The sequence below is a fragment of the Python bivittatus genome, unplaced genomic scaffold (assembly GCF_059951505.1).
Source record: "Python bivittatus isolate LINGU-HERP-01145 unplaced genomic scaffold, Pbiv_v1 ctg000480_np1212, whole genome shotgun sequence".
Taxonomy (NCBI): domain Eukaryota; kingdom Metazoa; phylum Chordata; class Lepidosauria; order Squamata; family Pythonidae; genus Python; species Python bivittatus.
In genome coordinates this window covers 54,529,447-54,550,730 of record NW_028277075.1, presented here as the reverse complement: position 1 = coordinate 54,550,730, position 21,284 = coordinate 54,529,447, and the positions used below count along the sequence as shown (strand labels likewise).

At 37.8% G+C, this 21,284-nt stretch overlaps 1 protein-coding gene across 6 annotated transcripts in view; it reads left to right on the top strand.

Moving 5' to 3' along the window:
- The window catches only part of AMPD3 (adenosine monophosphate deaminase 3), a 45,899-nt gene extending 28,039 nt beyond the window's left edge, over positions 1–17,860 (top strand). For 5 of the 6 annotated variants that reach the window (XM_025167376.2, XM_007429362.3, XM_088145940.1 and 2 more), the window contains 7 exons: positions 1,240–1,403; positions 3,496–3,622; positions 8,909–9,072; positions 10,734–10,854; positions 12,015–12,188; positions 13,159–13,269; positions 14,259–17,860. In XM_025167376.2, coding sequence (XP_025023144.1) covers positions 1,240–1,403; positions 3,496–3,622; positions 8,909–9,072; positions 10,734–10,854; positions 12,015–12,188; positions 13,159–13,269; positions 14,259–14,435 — 1,038 coding nt within the window. In that variant the 3' untranslated portion in view covers positions 14,436–17,860. Of the gene's footprint in view, positions 1–1,239; positions 1,404–3,495; positions 3,623–8,908; positions 9,073–10,733; positions 10,855–12,014; positions 12,189–13,158; positions 13,276–14,258 lie in introns of those variants that run through there. The other variant, XM_088145941.1, reaches the window with a different exon arrangement.
- The last annotated feature ends 3,424 nt before the right edge of the window (positions 17,861–21,284 follow it).

Genomic DNA, 21,284 nt, shown 5'->3' with positions numbered 1-21,284 from the left:
AAAGTAGTGTCACACCATTGTGACACAATTCTGCCCTTTTGTACACATGTCATGATATTGCATGCACCTATGAAAGAGGTGGAGCTATGTTGCAATGGTGCAATGCTGCTTTGGTCATTTTGATGAAAGCACTGAGTTTTGCGGACGGCTCTGATACAGAATGCTTTAGATGGGACTCCTGCACTGAGTAGGAGGTTGGACATGATGGTCTAAATGGCATCTTCCAGCTCTGTAATTGTGTGAAAAACACTTAAGTCACAATTGATAAGGGATTCTGAAGTATGCTGCCTTATTTAAAAACAAAGGATATATTATTTAATTGTTGTATGCTGCCCAGAGTCACTTTGTGTGAGAGGGCAGCTATATAAATATGATAAATAAATAAATGAATAAATAATGCTGGACTAGATCATGACATACTACGTAGTCTAATTTTTTGAAAGGTATCCAAATAACCCGCAGTTCCTGGATGACGTACTGAAAACTACTCAGTATAGTTTGTGTGTACTGTAGCTTAATTTTACTGTTAACATCGATCACTGAACTTGCAAGTCTCAAACAGCTCAGTCTGTGATTTCTCAATTACAGATGAATCAACTATTAACTTAGTTTGCTATGTAGAGCATAGGGCAATACACAACAGTTTCTGGATCTCCTTGTCACCATCTAGTGGTCACCTGGTAGCACAGATAGAATATTTCTTCCTTCAGACATTCACACTTGGGGTGAATGTTAGACAGGATACGGAATCTGTAGCTTGTAATGTGGTCTATGTTCCTCCCTCCCCCATCAAATTTCAGCAGAACTCTGATGTCCACGTCTAAGAGAGAGGAGTCCCCACCTTTTCCAACTAGGTCTCCACGAGAGAGGAAATAATTCTGTCTTGACAAAGTATAGAAATACGTATATGAAGATAGGAACAAATTTAAACATCTTTCCTGTATTGCTCAAATTTCTCAATTTTATGGTATTGCACCAGAAGAATGCTGAAGTATGTAGAGTTTTGAACACCATTGTAATACTGCGTGGCAGTGAGTTCTATAGCTTGCAGAATTAAAAACAATCCTAAGTGGGCATCATTAGGTCTGTAAACACTTGGGGAACTTGAGATGCAAAATACAAAATGCACTGTGATTAAAGGTCAGTAGGTGTATTTCCAAGTTAGGCTGTGCATGTAAGACTTTTTGATAAAATGTGTTTGCTCCAAACAGAAAAGTAATAATGGTTTATTTTGAATAGGAAGTTGCCCGTGAACTAGAAGAAAGTAAATACCAGTACACAGAACCTCGGCTGTCTATTTATGGGCGTTCTTCAGATGAGTGGCAAAATTTGGCTAAATGGTTCATAAGACACAAAGTTTATTCACCTCACATGCGCTGGATTATTCAGGTCCCAAGAATCTAGTAAGTAAAAGAACCAGCAACACATATTTGGAAACAGATGCATTTCTTTTTTGTTCCAGTTTTCTAACAGAAGGTGAGGCATTTAAAATGTGCTTAAGTATAAGAAATAAGGATTTTCCTTACAGCAATGAGGAAATTTGACTTCTTTTTCTTCCCACAGCTGTGGTTAAGCAAACAACCTTGCGCCATGACTGTTACCACAGTATCCTGTATGAGGCCATCAGGATAAAGTTTGACAGCTTCATTCCCTTTGCCTCTAAGAACCAAATATGTTGCTTTAAATCTGTGGAGGACAATCTTTCAGAAACCAGGGAGATATTTGGGAGATAGTCTGCTAAAGGAAGTTACGCAGTGATGTAGTATTGCTAAAGTGGGTGGTACCAGGAAGTTTGTATTTTAGAAGTGTTGGTGTGGCTTGCTCCTTTCTTCCCTTCCTTTTTGATGTGTTAAACTTGAGAGATTAGCACAAAAATACAGTATCTTAGCAGGTTGCTGCCATAATTTGATGACCTGATTTCTAATGAACATAAAAGACAGGCTTGAGAGCCATGAGCAAGCAATGGACCACGGGCAGCTCTACCCTGCCACTATCCCATGTCTTTTTCAATTTGCCAATAAAAATTGGCTCATCATGTAATGTAATCATAATATGTATTAATGTAGTCCATGTAAACTATTACAGTAACGTGCCTGCCATTTTACTTTAAATATATAATTGTTTGAGTTTGTACATGGGAAGCAAAGCTGCACCCAAAAAATCTCTTCCTGTATTTAACTTGCCCTTGTTATTCACTTGCTTCCACAAATATTGCAGAAATGCTGCATGATAGAGATTTGGAGAACAAGCAGGATGATGCAATTTGGGGTTGCCAATTTGGACTCATGGCTCCTGCTCAAAGAACAGGTGCCAGCCGTGGCTCCGAAGGCCTTTGCACAGAACTACCTTGTGCTGCAATCGTATCCATTACTGGATTGGGAGGCCCTACACACAGTCACTCAAGTCTTGATCACCTATTGTTTGTATTACTGCAGTGTACTCCACAGGGGGCTGTCCTTGAAGACCACGCAGAAGCTATAGCTGGCCGAGAATGCAGTACTGTCGTATGAATAGTTATGGGGGCACTTGGGTTTGCCCATGTAATACCACTGTTGCACAAGTTGGACTTGTTGCCAGTAGGCTTCCGGGTGCAATTCAAACTGTTGGTTATTACATACAAAGCCGTTCGTGGCACAGAGACTGGTTATTTGTGGGGCTCCCTATCTCTGATTATTTCTACCTATCTGATACATCTGTCAGGTTGGGCATGCTCCAGGTCCCATCACTTAAGCAGTGTCATCTTGCAGAACCCAGGAGACGTGCCTTCTCTCTTGCGCACCTGCCCTATGAAAAGCATTTCCCCTGAGATTGGATAGTCCATATCCTGTGTACCTTTTGGAAGTCTCTGAAGACCTGGCTTTTCCCCCAGGCACTGAGATAGGAGGTTTTGTGCCCATCTTGATGGATTCATTGATTGTTTCTGGTTGTTTTGGGTTGTTTGAAGTTGTCTCTGGCACAATATGTTATATTATATTTAATGATTTTACTACTATCTGTTGTTTTTAACTCTGTATGCTGGTCTGAGCTGTACTTCGATTGGACAGCTATATAAATTGATCTAATAAATCTGATAAATAACCATACATGATGTCTTGCAGGAATGACTCTAGGACTTTGCTAAAGAGCTCTGTTTGCATAGGGCTAGGCTAGATAAAAGAAGTAACCTGTTATGGCTTTCCCCCCATTTTTTTTAGATCAAAGATTAGAGATGGTTAGTAATAGCGTAAGTATCATTTGAAGGGCAAGGGTAGAATTTTCAGAGCATTTTCATGTTACATAGTTCAAGTGTTTTTTGCTTTTGTTTTAATATCAAATATGTGTGTTAAGGTGATTGAATTATAGTTGCTTAGGTTTTTTTGCAGCCAAAATTCAACAGTGGAATCTTGGGGGATTTGTGGAGTAGGGAGGCTATAGGGTGCCCATTCCTAAAGTTGATCATGTCCCAAGTAAGCACAATAAGGATATTCAAGTATTTTGTTTGTTTGTTTTTTTCAGTGATATATTTAGGGCAAAAAATATTCTGCCTAACTTTGGGAAAATGCTGGAAAACATATTCTTACCTCTGTTTGAAGCAACCATTAATCCCTTGGATCATAAAGAGTTACATCTTTTTCTTAAATTTGTAAGTATTTGGCTGCCCTAGACTGCGTGTATCTAGTGATTGTTATCACTTTGCATTCTTCTTTTATGTGTTTTCAGAAGCAAGTTCAGACTACAGCAATAGGCTTAAAATGTTTGGGCAATAACTAGTGACATTAAATCTCAAAAGCCAGATAGAGGAAGGTGGAACAAGTTCTTTAATGAAGAATACACCGTGCCATGCACAGAGCTTTGACCTATATTGTTAAAACAGAATTGTCTCCTTCTAATTTGCTGGGGTATACCATAGGACTGTGGAGCTAATTTAATTATTCTCATATATTTCACACTAGAGTTTGGATGGATAGAATGTATAAACTGGCTCTTCTTTGGATGTAAAGGAGAATTTGGTTGAATGTGAAATTAATCCCACAACAATTTCAAAACCTGATATGAAAAAAGATAATTTCTAAGCTCAAATGAACTTTACTAGCATCTGTAATGATAGATAAGCAGTTCAGTATCAACAAATGCAAAAGTGTTTTTCTAAACTGGGAAATAAAAATATGAATAGGATGGTAGATAAATCATTACCGACTAGAGGAAAAATTGGTGTCTAGACAGGAGAATGAAAGTCCCTCTGGTTTCAGTATTTACAAATAACAAACTCCCTGCATGATAAACTGGGATTCTGATATTTAATGAGAAAATTAACTACTTAATATCAAATAGAATGGGAAATCTAAAGGGAAGATGACAAATAACTATAATCTTATAAGTAATTTTTATGGTGAAAAAAATAAATTATAAGATACTGGGGAAAATATTTAGACATAGTAAAATCTCAACAAAATTATCTGTTTTGTTATCTATCAAAATTAACTTATCTGTTAATCCTCAAAATACAATATTAATTGCTTTTAAAACAATATTAATTGCTTTTTAATCAGGGTGGTTATTCTGGGTGCAGGATTTGAATTTGGAAAAGTAGAGCTGGAAGGTCTAAATATTTCATACTGTATATGGTGGGGCTATCATTATTTAAAAAAAAATGTAATATCTCATTTTAGATATATCTTATGCCCAGACAGTTTTTAATATTATTTGTAATGTAACCCAGATTAATGTTTTTAGTGTTCAAATAGTAATTATTTATTATTGTCTGCTAATATTCCAGAAACATTGGAATATTAATGACATGTTTAGATGTTTAGATATTAGAAGAACTGGTAAATTAATGCATACTGTAAAGGTTAAAGCTGGTAAGAAAGCTGTTTTGTAAACAAGGAACAGATACAAGCAAAGCCAGGAAATGAGCAATTACAATAGTTGTTGACTTGAAAAGACAAGAGCAAGGGGCCCAGGATTTAAATGGGGGCTAAGATATATAGGGGAATGGAGAACTTTTTCATATTTATGGATTTCTTTTGCAAGAAAACCTGCTGTCTTGTGTCTCTTTGGAAATGCAGGCTGTGGAAGAAGTTTAATTGTTGGTAGGAAGCTCTGGCAGAACGTTTCCCATCCCATTATTCCCAATCCTAAAGGAGGAAGGCTCTGAGATTAAGCAATGGCAGCAGCTGTCTGGTAACCCCAGTGACTGTGGAACAGGTTGCTAGTGCCTTGCTGAAATATCAGAACAAGTTGCACGTTGGACCAGTTAACCCAGATAATGAACCAGTTAGCCCAGCAGGTGGAAGAGTATTTGCCACAAGCAGTGCTCCAGTACTGCTTCCAGCTCAGAAGAAGTACTCTGAGGCCAAACACCTGCCTCTCTACCTGACAAGCATGATGGGAATCCTGGCAGATTTGCTACCATCCTCTCTCAGTGGTGAATTCTACATCTTTCTAAGGCCTGGGGAATTTACCACTGAGTGATCCCATGCAGGATTTATAATTGGTCTGCTTAGTGAGGGACTACAAAATGGGCAATGCCCTGTTTTGATACAGAATTGCCTGGACTTGGAAAACTATAATAATTACATGATACCCTTGAGAACTACATTTGATGATTCTGGTAAACAGGTGACATACAACTATGAAATCCATCACCTATGATGGAATAAGTGCTCTGTGTAATAATAAGCAGTTGATTTTCAGTTGTTAGTTCAAGATGTGGGCTGAAATGAAAGGAATTTAACAGATCAACAAGAGGGACTATCAGATGAAATATCAGACATACTTAATCTGCAGGGCAGCCCAGAGACTTTCGATGTATTAATCGAGTTCTGCTTGAGTATCAGTGGAAGTTTTGAAGAATTATGACAAAGCATGGGTGGGAAACAAAGATGCCACTATTCCCTTTCATTCCTACCTCTTTACAAATATCCATACAGAGACTGTGCAAGTTGAATCTGTGCAGCTGGGGGCTAGCAGAGCTCCATTTTCTGCCCAATAAAAACTGCCAGTGCATGGAAGGTCTTTGTTTATATTGTGGTGGACCTAGTTATTTTGAATATAACTGCCTTCAGATTCAAAATCCGTACATTCATTGGGACCACGATAACGTAATCTTTGATTTCCCTAGCATGTAAGTCTCATAGCCTGCAGACCCCACCATTTGACATCCCACAGCAGGAGTTTCTACCAACATTGCCTACCACATATGCTGATGTGTTTGGAAAGTGGGAGGCGCAGACTTTGCCCTGTTGATCAATTTGTGGGTTCTTGTTGCTAGAGCTCAGATTCCCACAAAACACCATTACCAGTTTATTTGATCTGCTATTATCCTTCACTGCAAGTGCTCCTATTTTTTTTTTTGTTTGATTGTTTAGAAGGGTGAATCCTTCCTTGTAGTTCATGATCATTGGTTTCTGAACTCTATAATGGTTAAGGATCACTACCTTCTTCCTGTCCTTTCTGAGCTTTTAGAATATTTGCAGAAAGCCCACAATTTTTACCAAATTAGATCTCAGGTTAATTTGCATGAAAGAAGGGATCAAGTATTTAACTGCTTTGATTGCTGTTATGAAAACTTGGAATACATAAAAATGCCTTTTGGCCTCCAGATAGTGCCAACAGTTCTGATGGCTGCATCCTAAAATGTGATGCCAGGTTATCCAAGGTACTCTTCCTTTTTGCTTATGGTGCTTCTTACTCATTTGGATATATGTGTGAGCAATACCTTAATTTTCAAGAGAAAATCAATCAAGAATTATTTTGTGGAACAGTTTGAAGGGTGGTTTAAGGCAGCATTAGGTTTTGTAGTACCAACATTATGGTGAAATACAATATAATAAAGTTAGGATGCCTTTACACACAATTATGGAGATGCAAATTAATCACCATGTGATGGTCGCCCTGTAATAGCTTGCATCATCATCATCATCATCATTTATATGCCATCCAACTCTTAGCAATGTGTCAATAAGAGGTTGGGACCTTATGATCGTCAGCAGTTTAAATTTTAATTTGTATCATTTAAGTGAGATAATTCATATAGCCAATAATTAACCTTAACCCTCCTTCAGGTTGATAGTGTGGGGGAATGGAAGGCACTTCACTAGATATCCTTTTTGCTGGCTTGCTATAAAATAGAAAACTGTTGGTTTAAAATAGGGGTGCACTACTTTATTAGGGCCAAGGGCCACACTTTCATCTTTAAGTGGTCTGCTAGGGGCCATGTTCTAGAAAGTGGTAGGGAGTCAGGACAAAAATGTGATGTTGCTTAAAATTAATTTGAGCATTAATACATGATAAATATGATCCAGTCATGGATTCATCAGTAAAAATACAGGTAGTCCTCACTTAACGACCACAATAGGGACCGGAAAATTGGTCATTAAGTGAGATGTTTGTTAAGTGAGTCACCATGTGACCGGACCCAATTTTACAACCATTTTTATGATGGTTGTTAAGTGAATCATGTTAAGTGAATCACATGGTCGTTAAGTGAATCCAGCTTCCCCTATGGACATTTTTCGCCAGAATCTCTGATTTGCTTAACAACTGTCATAAAGATCACAAATCACAATCACGTGATGACAGGGGTGGTGCAACAGTTTGCGACGGTCATAAGTGTGAGGAAAAAGTCATAAAGCACTTTTTCCAAGGCCATCGTAACTTTGAACTGTTGTTAAATGAATGGTTGTTAAGCAAGGTCTACCTGTATGACAGTAGAAAGGCGTAAGCAAAAGTAAAAAGTCTCAGAACAATGAACATCACATAAAATATTATAGGGAGCACTGAAAATATTGTTTGCAATAAAAAAGGCAGTCAGTTCTTCAGCTGTATACATCTTGTTGTATCAGCCATAATTCTATTTATTTACTACCAGTACAGTATTAGGATTGTTGGGGGCAATGGAGTGAGGTTGTGTGTTAATTTTAGAATAATATTAAATCTCTCTGGACCTGTTTCCTGGCAAAAGTTAACAATGCTAAAAAAGAGCGAGCCATTTGTGATCCCATGTTCTTGCAGGTCAAGCCCTGAGATTAATCCATGTGATGAGTTTCGTTCCTAATAGAATGCTAGAGTTTTGCTTTGCCTGGCTGATCTGAATGGTGTGGGAATCACTCCAGCATTTTAAAAATCTGATATTACCTCATGGTAGTAAGGATAATAAGCTGTGCTGCAGTAGCTCTCTTCCCTAATGGTAAAGTTTGAAGGCACCATCAGGTTCTCCCAGAGAACCAGCACTGGGAATAAATGAGTGGAGGGTAGCAGTTTGAGACATTGTCTGAGTAGTAGAGAGGTACAGAAACTTGCAGAGAATATAAAAGAGGTTGCTTTTGAATTCTAACCTTGCCACAACAAATAATAATTACATTTCCTTTTTATGTTTCATCAATCACCATTTGGGCTCCTTTAATTTTCTGGAAAAAAATTAGAGGATGCATGGTGTATGTCTCAGATCAAAGTCTGGGCATGAAAACGTGTGTTCTTAGTAAGAACAGTGGCTAATTATAAAGACCAGCTAGCATATACTGGCTTTGTATGAGTCCAAATACTATATTTGCCTGGTCCTGGCACCCATTCTACATCCCACAGAACAGCATGACAGTTTGTGTAATACCCTTCAAACTGCCTCTGCAAAATAAAAGGGTTGTGAAACAGAAATAAGGAACAGAAAATAAATAAAACTAATCTCTCTAATCATATCACAGAGCCTTCTACTGTGTTTTCTTTGGGCCTTATGTTTCTGAAAACTATGAAGCTACTCCAGGGCTTTTCCTGTTTAATACTTTTTATTTATGTTTTAGCAAAATTGAAACTGATACAGATGGAATTTCATCCTGTTAAAATGAGTTGATCTGTTCACTGACATTAGAACATTTTATCTACTGATACTAAAGTTTATTCATTTAAAAATCTGTTTTTATTAAATTCTTAGGTGACAGGGTTTGATAGTGTGGATGATGAATCAAAACATAGTGATCACATGTTCTCTGAAAGGAGCCCCCATCCTGATATTTGGACTAGTGAAAAGAATCCTCCATATAGCTATTATTTGTACTATATGTATGTAAACATCATGGTTCTCAACAACCTTAGAAAGTAAGTAGTAATATTTCTATTTTCATGTCTCTGTATATTTGGTAGAAAGGTATACCAAAGGAATTTACATCATGGTTTCATAAGACAAACATTAATATAAATAAAAATATATGTAATTTATCTTCCCCCCTTTTTCATTTATTCTCCCTCCTCCTTTCTAATTCCACAAGGAAGAAATGCTAGAGTTCTAAATGTTTCCAGGTTAAAAATTCTGCTCGAGGCATTAGGATTAGGCATATGTTGTCCTGATGGTAAATTCTGTTATAGATGCTATCATCTTTTGGAAGTAGAGAAACAAACAAAAAGTTGGTTCTCTAATAACTCTAAACTAGTCTTTCTTAGCCTATGATGCTTACATGTTCTCGGATTAGAACTTCTGTCATCTGTGACTATGATGGGAGGGCTGGAGATAGGTGGAAATGGGAGCTCTCAGATTGAGGGATACTGTTCACAGCGTGAGAAACATAACTGCAGAATATTTTTGTGCACAAAGTCCCTCTTGTTGGGTAAGGAGGAAATAACTTTTCAGACATGTAGATCATCAACCCTTGAAGTATGCCTTCTAATTTTCTTTTTAATCCCTTTTGTGATCTTTATATCAAATCAGTTTTATAAGCTTTAGCAGCGTGTGAAGCAATATCAGCAGAAGCCCAGATTTCTGCAGATATTCACTTTCGGCATTACTTCTGCAGCAGTATTCTGCAACAGCAAATTGTAATAATTGCTATCTGCAGAACTGTGTCCCTGACATCACAGATGTCATTTTTCTGTCTTGCCTGGAGCCATTTGTAGTTATGCTATCATAGTGAATTTATAATCTGTACAAGTAGTACAGATTATCCATTCTCTCATAGACGTTTGTTTGTTTTTACAAATCTGTTCAGATTTGCTCCTCATACTAAGCACAAAATCAGATTGTAAGCAAAGTGCAGCCTTTAGACCAGTGTTGTCCAAACTTGGCTGCTTTAAGATGAGTGGCTGGCTGGGGAATTCTGGGAGTTGAAGTCCACTCATCTTAAAGTGGCCACGTTTGGGCAACACTGCTTTAGACCTACTTCAGTTTGTACGTAACTGGAGAGAAAGTGAAATTAAGAAATCTAAAACATGAAAACAAAGCAGACCAGACCCTCAGAGTCAGCTATGCATTGCATGCATAGAGAGTAGTACACAGGCCTGGTAAAATATAATATTAAAAAAAAAAAGTTTCCATTACAAAAAGTTCAGTCTCTGTTGATGCCATGAGAGTTAGCCCATTGCCAGAATTATCCTGTGAGGAGGCATTTGAGCTGCAGTCATAAATGCGTATCTAATGAAATGGAGGAGTTACCTCTGAACATTTGGACAAGGCCAGCCTAAGACATTTTTTTATCTGATGCCCAGCAGCCACGGGCACAGCCTCCACTACCATCTTAGTTAAAACTGGAGTGTCTTTGAGGTCAGGCTGGGTTAGGGGCTGTCACATGGTATGATGGAGGGGAAGTCACTTTTGAGTTAATGTACATTTCATGTTGCTGCCCATCAGGAGCCTATTGTCACAGATGCACATTTTTTTGCATTTTCAACAGCTGCTGTGAGATAAGTTATTATGATTGGTGGGAAAGACCATTCTGGTCTTTGAGAATGGGAAGGTATGATGCTAATTTTATTTTAAATTGTTATAGGGAAAGAGGCATGAGCACCTTCTTGTTTCGACCTCATTGTGGAGAAGCTGGATCAATAACTCACCTGGTATCAGCCTTTCTAACTGCAGACAATATTTCCCATGGATTACTCCTGAAGAAGGTATAGTAGTTGGACTACTGCAGCCTCTACCAATCAGTTGCCCTCCTGATATCTAACTTCAACTCCTAGAATTCCCAACCCAAATTATGTTGTCTGGGACTTCTGAAACTGAACTCATAGCATTTGGAAGTCATCAGATCACTGGAAGGCTCATTAGAGTTTAATTTATGATAATATAAGATAGGCATACTAATATACATCATGGGAGTATATGGGATCTATAGATCTCCATCTTGAGGTTTGCTATACATAAACAAAGATGTTTATTGTCTGTATATCATATTGTTCTGCACTTTAGGATTGCTGCCTTTTTTAACAGACCCTAAAGGACTTGCAAGGCCTACTGGATGCAGCTTTTAGGAAAAGCATGCCAGGTCCCCAAGCCTGTATGACTGTCATAGAACCACCCCCACTAAACTCATCTGGAGTTATTGTTGAGTGAATGTGCATTTAATTGAACTGCGTGTCTGATTACCATAAATGGGACAGCTTAAGGGCATGCTCATTTTTTTGTGATTGAAATCAACAGGATTTTTAAAAAGCTTACATTCACTTGAATTTGGATTTGTGTTTGTAAAGCAATTCTCCACTGGGTGGCAGATTTCAAAATAATTCTTATATGAACTGTTCTAATTTAGAAATATTGTATTTTGTTGGACTGCAAACATGTGCTTCCTTGAGGGCTTTTTCCAAGCTGTTGTATTTCAAATGATAAATATGTAACTGCAACAATGTTCTGGTTGCTGACAGATAGATGGACTGAATTGGGGGATCAAAAGCTGGCTTTTGAAAGGGTAGCTTGTGCTAAAGGTACATTTCAGTCACTACAGACAGCAAAAGACCTTTTATTTCCCATTTCAGTTAATGCTAAAACATTTGTTTTAACATCTCAAATCTGTGTTTATTTTTCCATCATAAAAATGCATTTTTAAAAATAATAGATCAGTGCAAAAGAAGGGTATATATATATATATATATATATATATATATATATATATATATATATATATAACAACTCAGCTCGTATAATGCCAGAGGTCCAGGGATGGTTAAATGTTCCCAAGCTGTAGAAATGGTTTTCCATTTCCTCTGGCTGAATGTTTCCTTTCCTGTTATCTCTGTGTAAATGAATAATGATTTTGGGTGTTGTTTTTGTACAGAGTCCAGTTCTCCAGTATCTTTATTATCTTGCACAAATCCCCATTGCCATGTCCCCTCTTAGCAACAACAGCTTATTCCTGGAGTATTCAAAAAACCCACTGCGAGAATTCTTGCACAAGGGACTACGTGTTTCTCTGTCTACAGATGACCCCATGCAATTCCACTATACAAAGGTAATTTGCATGAAAGTAATTTAAAAGTTTTATTTCATCTGAAATTATATTAATTTAAATGTTTCCCTGTTAAATTAAATTCATATTTGTTTATTAGAAAGCAACTGTTGTTTTCAGTTATTGTTCCTCCTCATTAAAGAGTGCATAGAATTGCATTCATAACTTAATCATTTACTTGTCTGAATCCTAAATGTTGAATCCTTGAACATTTGTAATGCTCAAAATCCATTTGTTTCTCAAGCCATTCTCCATTATCCCATCTGCTGGGTACTGAAGTATGGAGTGTGGCCTCCAATCCCCTACGTTCTTCTTTCGTTCAGCATTAAAAAATAAAATGACTGACTTTCATAGGACTTCTTTCTATTCTCATCAATTTTCTTTACCATTTGTTTTCAAGTTCTCTTAGATGTTTCACGGTTGATCTGGCATGTCATTGGCATCAGTCCTGTAGGTGGCCTATGAAGTGTGCGTGTGTGTGTGTGTAATTGGTCTGGTTTAGGTGTTCCACCTAGTTTTAAGGAGGAAAATGACCAAATAAACCACAGTGCTTGCAGAAATAAATTTAACTGTGTTGTGGCCTGAGTTTCCACCACTCCCAACAGGCTGCCCAGCTCTGAAACTATAATGGTTGGATCTCACCAGAGTGTCTCTGACCAGAATTCCACTTGGAAGACATTTGCTGATAAAAGGATGAGAACACGAAATTTCACCAAATTTTCCTGTTTCTCTGAACACTTAGTCCTGCTTCCTCTGTTCTGATGGCATCACCAATCCCCTGGAGAAAGCTTTCAGGGAACATAGAGGACAGCAGGGGAAGAAGAAAATTAAGGGAAAAAAGTAGAAGAGCTCTGCAAAATCAAAAGGTTCCTTTTAATAGGAATAGTCCCTTTGCCCCATTGCTGGGGCCAAATGAATGAATGAATGAATGTGTTTCATAACAAATCATATATTTTTGTATATATAATTGAAGGAAGCACTGATGGAGGAATATGCCATAGCAGCCCAAGTATGGAAACTGAGCACCTGTGACCTGTGTGAAATAGCAAGAAACAGTGTACTACAAAGTGGCTTGTCACACAAGGTAAATTTGCTTTGCTCCTGTAAGCACCAGGCTTTTGGGGGTATAGGGGCCAAACTAAATGTTGCAGTAAATATATGTGTGTTTATTTTCATTTATAAAGCCACCAGAGGGCCTGATCATCACATGTAATAGGGATATTTTAGTTAATGGCGTCTTTTCTCTATTGGTGTCTTTCCCAAAGGACAAATATCTCTGGTTGAAGAGAGGTATGGCTTTAATCAGTACGTGGAGTAGAAATGATTAAATTCTGTCCTATGAGCTTTGTTTACAATATTGATTAACCTTTGCCACTGTAATGTATGAAACAAAGAAAAGATGACATGAATTTACATATGGAGCATTGTGGGGTGGAGGTCAAAAAAGTCACATACAAAGGGCATAGTCACCCTGACTTTTTTCACCTTTCCTATGGATGCTGTTGTTTATATATAAGCTAATTTGGCCTTGATTTATATCAGACTTCTCTAATTTACTGCTTTTCAGATATTTTGGACCACTCAGAATTCCCATCCAGCTTCATCAAAGGCTGTCTGGAAATTTTGGGAATTTCAGTGCAATATATTTGATGGCATAAGCTGGTGCAGGTTGAGTTTCACTGATCTCTAGTTACTTATCTACTGTACTGTTGCAAAATAAAACCATGCCTGTTAGAGAGCAAAGGAGACCATGGTCTCTCAAAATAGATGCTACATGAAGTTGCAAGCCATCTTTCTCTGTATATTAATCAATTTGGTAGGAGCAAAAAGGACTGGAGGTTTTTGTTTTTGTTTCTCTCTCTCTCTTATTTCAATAAACCACCTCCTTCCTCTCAAAAGTACCATTATATGGAGACCATTGTCCAGATCCTTGGGTTGAAGAATCCCTACACTTAAGAGGCAGCTGCTGAAGGAAGCCTTTTAAAATTGTTAAGTCTGCTGGATTTCACTTGCCTTTTTAAAAAATCAAAGCAACTCTTCAAATGGTGTTTTCTTTCCTCTCTGTTTCTCTAGGAAAAACAGAAATGTTTAGGCATAAATTACTGCGCTGAAGGGCCTGAAGGAAATGACATTAGAAAGACAAATGTTGCACAGATTCGAATGGCTTACAGATATGAGACTTTATGCAATGAACTGAGTTTCCTGTCTGATGCAATGAAGACAGAAGAGATTACTGCATTGTCAAAATAGCCACAGCCAACATGTTTGAACATAAGAAAGAATGTGAACTTTTGCAGGACAGAAAATTGTCTGATGATCAGAATTCTTAAGTTACATCAGACTTACTGCAAAATCAGTTTCTGCAAGTGCTTATCTTAAACAGGACTGCTGTAGATACCAAGATGCAGGCTTCCAGCTATATAGTTTATGCATTTAAAAGTACACTCTAACTCTAGTCATTATAGGTTTGCATCTCAAGATACATAACATTCTGGTTTGAAAAAAGGGACACAGGATAGTAGCTTTTGGTAGCACACAAGCACCAGTTTTCTCATATTAAGTAGCACTTTCTCATATTGGATTGAAGGCACTTTAAACAATAAGTTCTGATTAGATTTCAGATGTCTGATTGTACACAGTACTGTAGTGTCCATTTCATTTTGAAGATACTTAACAAAGACGCTCCTGAATTTAGGAACTAAAATCCTAATATAACCAAAGATCAGCACATTGTTCCTGGTTGTTCAGTACAGACATACAAATACTTGGCTTTTCCAGATAGGCCCTTTAATTGATAAAAGCAGTGATTTGTTATGGTAACTTCCTGGGGTATCCAGGTATAAGCCAGTAACCTGAAAAATGCAACATGATTCTCCAGAGGCTCTGAATGTCCCATAGCACTTGCTTTGCTTCCATAGGTGTTTGAGGGGCAGGAAGAGAAGTAGCTTTGCCTGCAAAAATGCTGATTGCTTTTCCCACATCTCTCCTGTTTACTCCTGCAAACCAGTTGTTGGTGTATCCATCAGGATTTGCTACGTGTTCCAGTGGAGCTTTTTCAAAACACATCCATATCAACATTCCACTCTATTCACCATTATGGAACGTGTTCCACATCTTGGTTCTTCTGATACAGAAAATTAGGACCTTTCTTATCTATGTATCAGGAGGTTTATTTACCTACAAATATGTATTCACTTCTATTAAGCTGAGGTTTATGTTAAATATTGTTTATTCAACAAGCCACAGTGACTTTGTTCACACAGTGCTATGTTTTAAAACATGGTTTACACATTACAACAGCAAGATTCATTCATCTTGCTAAGCCAAAACCAAACAAACCATATTTTGGTATAATGTGAGATCTGAACGAAACTGATATAAAAGAAAGCTGATGTATGCATAGACTCAAATTGTATTTTGTAGTTTTTATGAAATGCACTAAATTAGATTTTTGATAGCTTAATATGCTATCCCAAAGTATGGAATAGATTTGTCACTACTTCATTACTATGATGTACTAGTGTGGGAATTGGAATTTAATCACTTATCAACTGCTATAGGAAGTGTTAAAGTTTTTATATGGAATTTATTTTGAATATTCAAGTTTGAAAATGAACTACTAGAGGCAGTTTTTGAGTTCTGGAAAGCAATGATGTTTAATTACTGTTGATAGTAGTAGTTATGTAACACTTTACCTTTTAATAGTTTGAAGTAAAACAATAACAATTCTGAAAAGGGGTAGATAGAAAGTAAAGTTTGCCATGAATTCTGACCAACTTAGAAAAAAAGAGGTAACAAAATTCCCTCCCTGCACTTACGCTACTTCTAATTTAAGTATTACTATATTCTGGAAAAAAGTTGTAAATGTTTTAGTGCAAATATATAATTGTGGTTGGGAAAATATTACAATTTCATGAAATGAAATGTTGCACTTTTTTTTTTTTTCTATCCAGAAGAGTGACTTTGAAACAGGTTTACTTCACATCCTTCCAAATTCAGCCTTCCTAATCTAGTAAATGCAATTTGTTTGTGGAAGCAGGGGTTTGGGATCAGATTCAGGAACCTTTCACAAAATAATTATAATTATAAAGGTAGCTCCCACATTTGGATCCTAGCAATCTATTCTGGTTTACTATGGCAGATGAATAGATAGTATCAGCTTTGACCAAAGGTGAGCATGAAAGATTAAAACTTTACCTTCCTTAGCTAACAACAATCTCAGAACTTGAGCCTTATAATTAGGTTATCTATGCTTGATAGATAATCTAATTATTTCCTTTCATTTGAAAAAACGATCTGCTATTTTGGTACTAGAAGATCTCCATTGTGTAATTAAAGGAAAGTGCAGGTGAAAGTTTTAGTTTCCTTCAGTACTTCTGAGTTTTCCTTTTATCCTGGCTATTTATGCTCTTTAAATTGAAAATGCATTTTCATTTATTATTATTAATTGCAATCACTGATTACGTTCTGTCCTCACAAATTAGCTGGACTTGGTGGAGCAGAGAGAGCAGGCTTTTTAAAAGGAAATCTTGGATTCCAAATTGTTTTTCTTAGAAGTTTTACAAAGTTTTAAAAAGCACTGCTCTATTAAGAAGTAATTTAAGCACACTCATTACAGCAACGTATTATGCAACTGCAATGCTTGTACAGTGGGAATGCCTAGTACTTACCACACAGCGATCCTGTGTTTTCAGTGTACTAAGCCCTACAGCTGGCAAATTCTCCAAAGGAGGTACTTTGGAGTCACAGGAGAATGCAGGAAGCGCTGCATCTTGAACTCTACCAGCAGCGGTTAGGCCCTCTTCTGGGCGTGGACAGCTGCTTTGGAAGCTGTTCCCAGCTGTCTTCATATGTGTTTGCCTGCACAGCTAATTCAAATGAAACACAGGGTCTGCGTATGTACATGTATGCAGAGATAGCCGGAAGCAGTTTCTGAAGAACAGCATGTGTAGAAAAAGACACAGCTGCTTTAACAAGTTGAAATGAAGTGCTCAGTAGGAACTCCTGCATATTTGGAAATACTTTTTCTGAAGGATTTGCAAATTCTGCGTGATTAAGTGATTTTAACAACATCAAAAAGAGATATGGTTTCTATTAAATATTGAGATACATTAGATTAATGAGCCTTATAGAAAGTAAATTCTACTGAATTTACAGGGATTTAAAATTGCACTATTATTGCAAGTTCTTGAAATATTTTGGTAAGCTATATTCCATAATCACTGTATCTTCTTTCTTGAACTATCACTGAAGGCCAGATATTTTCTTGAAGGGAATTATGTACTAATTGTACTTTTTTGATGGCTTGGACTTTATGGGTGAAAGTTTAGCTGTCAATTATGTTTACTTGCATTAATTATTTTATATAAAGCACTGATTGTATTGTTTCTACCTGGAACCTTTGGATGCTAGAATGCTAGCTATGAACAGATTAGCATTCAAAGAAATATTTCCTTTACTAATTTAAAAGGGATTATGAAAATTATGTCCTGCTTTAAGAAGAAAAATTGTTTGAGTTACACATGTACAGTATGTATTTTGCTGTCTAAAATATTCAGAGATATGCATAGCATGAAGAAGCTTAATAAATGGAAATGTTAAACATTTAAAAAGCATATTCAGAAATATTTCTGTCCTATTCTATAACCCTAAATGAAATAAAATTTGAATGGATATTACTGTCCCATGTTATTAACTAATCATAAGACCGAACGGCAGTTGTATAAAATTCCTAGCTAAAGTCCAGAATTCTGTTCTAACAACTTCCAGTCAGATGTTTGTGTGAAGCCATTGGGCAGAAGTGTTCCTTCTCCTTTTGATTCCCGTCAACTACTTTGAGATGTACACGACCAAGATGCAACCGCTTTAGATACATTCTGATTAGAGCTGTGCAAAGCACTTGAAAAGGGTACTTCCAAAGCATGTTGGCATGAGTGAGGTACCCCTCCTTGAAGGCTTACAGAGTTACAACCGCTACACCATGAGGTGTGCCTGCTTTGAAGGCTTTCCTCAGGCCCTTGTGGTGTGAGTATCAGTGAAGCAAAACGGCTGTACAATAGCTGCTTTATTGCTTTGAGGAGAGTGCTTTGCTTGCACCAGTGTGGTTTGCAAAGAGGCCCTTTTGAATGCTTTGCACATTTCAATCTTCCATAGCACCATTATTCCAATTTACAAGCTGCATTTATGGAGTTGGGAACTGAACATTGGTGCATTGGATTTACCTCAAAGGCCAGGAGAGGGAGAGTATTCCCTGGCAGCACTCTTCCTTCCATCTGCTCTGGAGGCAAAGTTAGAAGATTCCTAATGTTACTTTTGGTGAGAAGAGATATCTCCATCCCCACTTTTAGAATGACAAGCCCCAAGGAGAACACAAAAAATTAAAATTTTAAATTTTTAAAATGTGAAAAGGAGAAATATATGCAAGTATGTACAACTGATTGACAATACTGATGGGGCGCTGGGTACTTTTTTTTTTTTTTAGTGCCTGGATAGGTTGGATGCCTTATTTGTATTGTAGAAAATAGGCCTAGAGAGGAAATACAATTAATATTTTTCCTGCAATGCAGCCATAGCGTTCCATATTAGAACATCCCAAAGCTGCCCCAAGCAGGAACTTGAATTGGTGGTGGGTAGTGGGTTGCTAGGGACTATTTTCTGAGCACCCTCCTCCCAAATGAGTTAAATTTGTATTTTATAAAATAGGACATGGAAAACCATGTGGCAGTCCCACAGATACCTATAACAGGAGGCATCAGCATCTGTACTTCTAAGGGAATACCTCGCACTTCTCTATGGAACAGATTTCTTTTGTACCTTGTAGGCTAGCTTAAGGCAGGCCTTGATCCACCTGGAGATCACTGTCAGCAAGGCTTGCAGCCCAGATAGAGCAATTGAAGGACTGCTAGAAGACGAGAGAGACACTGAGGACTCCATTCGCAGCTGGATCTTTCTGACTCATCTGATGTCCAGTTTGTGCCAGTCCTTCTCTAGTCGGATCTTGGTGTGGGATAAGTAGAAGACTGAATTGTGGAAGACACAAGAACTTCTGATAAGATTGATTGTAGAAAAACTATGAAACCACTATGAAAGAATTGGATATAATGAAGAATACATAATATGACACAGGCATGGTGAGACCTATTTGATTGTATGCTCAGGTGATTTATAGACTTAAGAACTACTTGATGTTTAGTAAATTTGTATGACTTGGAGAAGCCTATTGAAGTCTCAGAGGTCTAGCCCTCTGAGGCTGTCTGTAGGACTCATGCACCTGATGTTATGTAGGACCTTGGACAGGCAACATTCATCAACCTCCCACACTAGTAGGTTGGGCCAATTATTGTTTACAACCCTGTTTTTGGGAGCAGGGGAAGCTGTTTCCCTTGGACTTGGCTAGAGGTTGATGTAGCTTGTTCTGAAGCCTCTCTTCCCCACCCCACAGTTCTGTGTCTGCTGCGGTTCCAGAGTGGGATGCATTAGGGTGAAAGGAGTCAGTGGTCCTTTGTACTTTTTGTTAGTTAAGGTAGGGCTTTCTTTTTTAAACTTTATTTCAATTAGGAAATCATTGAGGGAGGTAAAAGCTTCCTTCTCCTTGAATGGGATAAGGACTGATTTTGACTTAAAAGTCCATGTTCCAGTTCTTCAGCCAGAGTTGCCTAGTTGAGAATTCTGCAGTATCTTCACTAGCATCTGCCATGAAAGTTCATTTGTAAGTTCTCTGTACTCAGAAGCAGTTTGGGGTTAGCTGCTTTGCCCATAGGACAGAGGCTCCATCAAAGACTGAGATGAGGAACACTCTTATGGCTAAGACTCTGGCCTCATGGAGTCACCACTACAGGGTATCTAATCACCTGTCCCCTAGGTGTTTAGGAACATCTTTTCTGTCTTTGTTCACAATGGCCTTCATAACTAGTGCTGCCATGGGGTTGTTCACTAAAGGGAGGGTTGAGAAGCACTAACACTGTGGGAGATCCTCACTTGTTGACCTCAGGGAACAGGAAGCATATGGTGTATGAAAATCACTGGAAAATCTCTGCAGCCAGGGACTACATCAGGCATCCAGATGGTTCTTGGTTCTTAGTCCTAAAGATTCTCCTCCTCTAGAATGAGTGTGATGGAAATACCACTATGGAGCGCCCTGGCTGCACTAACAGGAAAGTTTCCAGTTGACAATGTTCTGGCAGAATATAACTCAAAACACTTTAACTGCTCCCTCAGAACAAAACTAAAAACTTTTAAAGTTTTCTAGCTATAGGAAACATTGGGAGTTTAAGGCAAGCCGCCTATTCCCAGCACAGCAATAGATGGGATAGCAACTCATGCTGGCTACTAAGGGACACTCAGCCTGCAATTGATCGATGGTGATTTCAATTTTTCTTTTTGAAAATAATAAAAACATCCCATTTGATAGAGTTAAAGCAGTGTTTGGGGCTCGGTTGAACTCTAGATTCTCAACAGACTCTTTCAGTTCTTAAATAAGTCCTCTGGGGTGCTGAGCTATCATATTAACACAGAACAAAGGCAGCTCGTCTTTCTCCTCAACTGTCTTTTTATTAGAACTTATTGAGCAGTTGGAACTTAGCAGCAGCAGACACATCCAACACTTCCCAGGAGAAAGCAAACAGGCAAGTATTCTTTCTCATGGTGCTGATTATTCAGCTGTAACACCCAGACTGCATTCACTGACAAGGTAGCATCGGATTTTCAATCAACATTACAGAGGGAGAGACATCCTGTCACGTAGGCACAGAGACAGATGGTTCCTCTCACTTTGCTAGATTTTAAGATATTGTGATTCTTTTAAAGAAAAGACAAAACTCCATTTGATGGTGGAAGGAACCCTGAGCCAAGGTTGGGAGAATTCTCCAGCCCAATTAAAGTGGAATTTGCAGGAGAAAGTAACTTCCAAGTAACACTGAAATAGAGTATTTCAAAGGTCATCTGTTCTCTACAGAAATAAGGGAAACAGTTTAGCTAAGAACTATATTAGATATGTATGTTGCCATATTTGTTTGCTCATTTATTTATTATAATTTGCTCATTGTTTTATATCTCTGCACAACACAGGAATTCTTTGTATTTCAACCTTTTATGTATGTA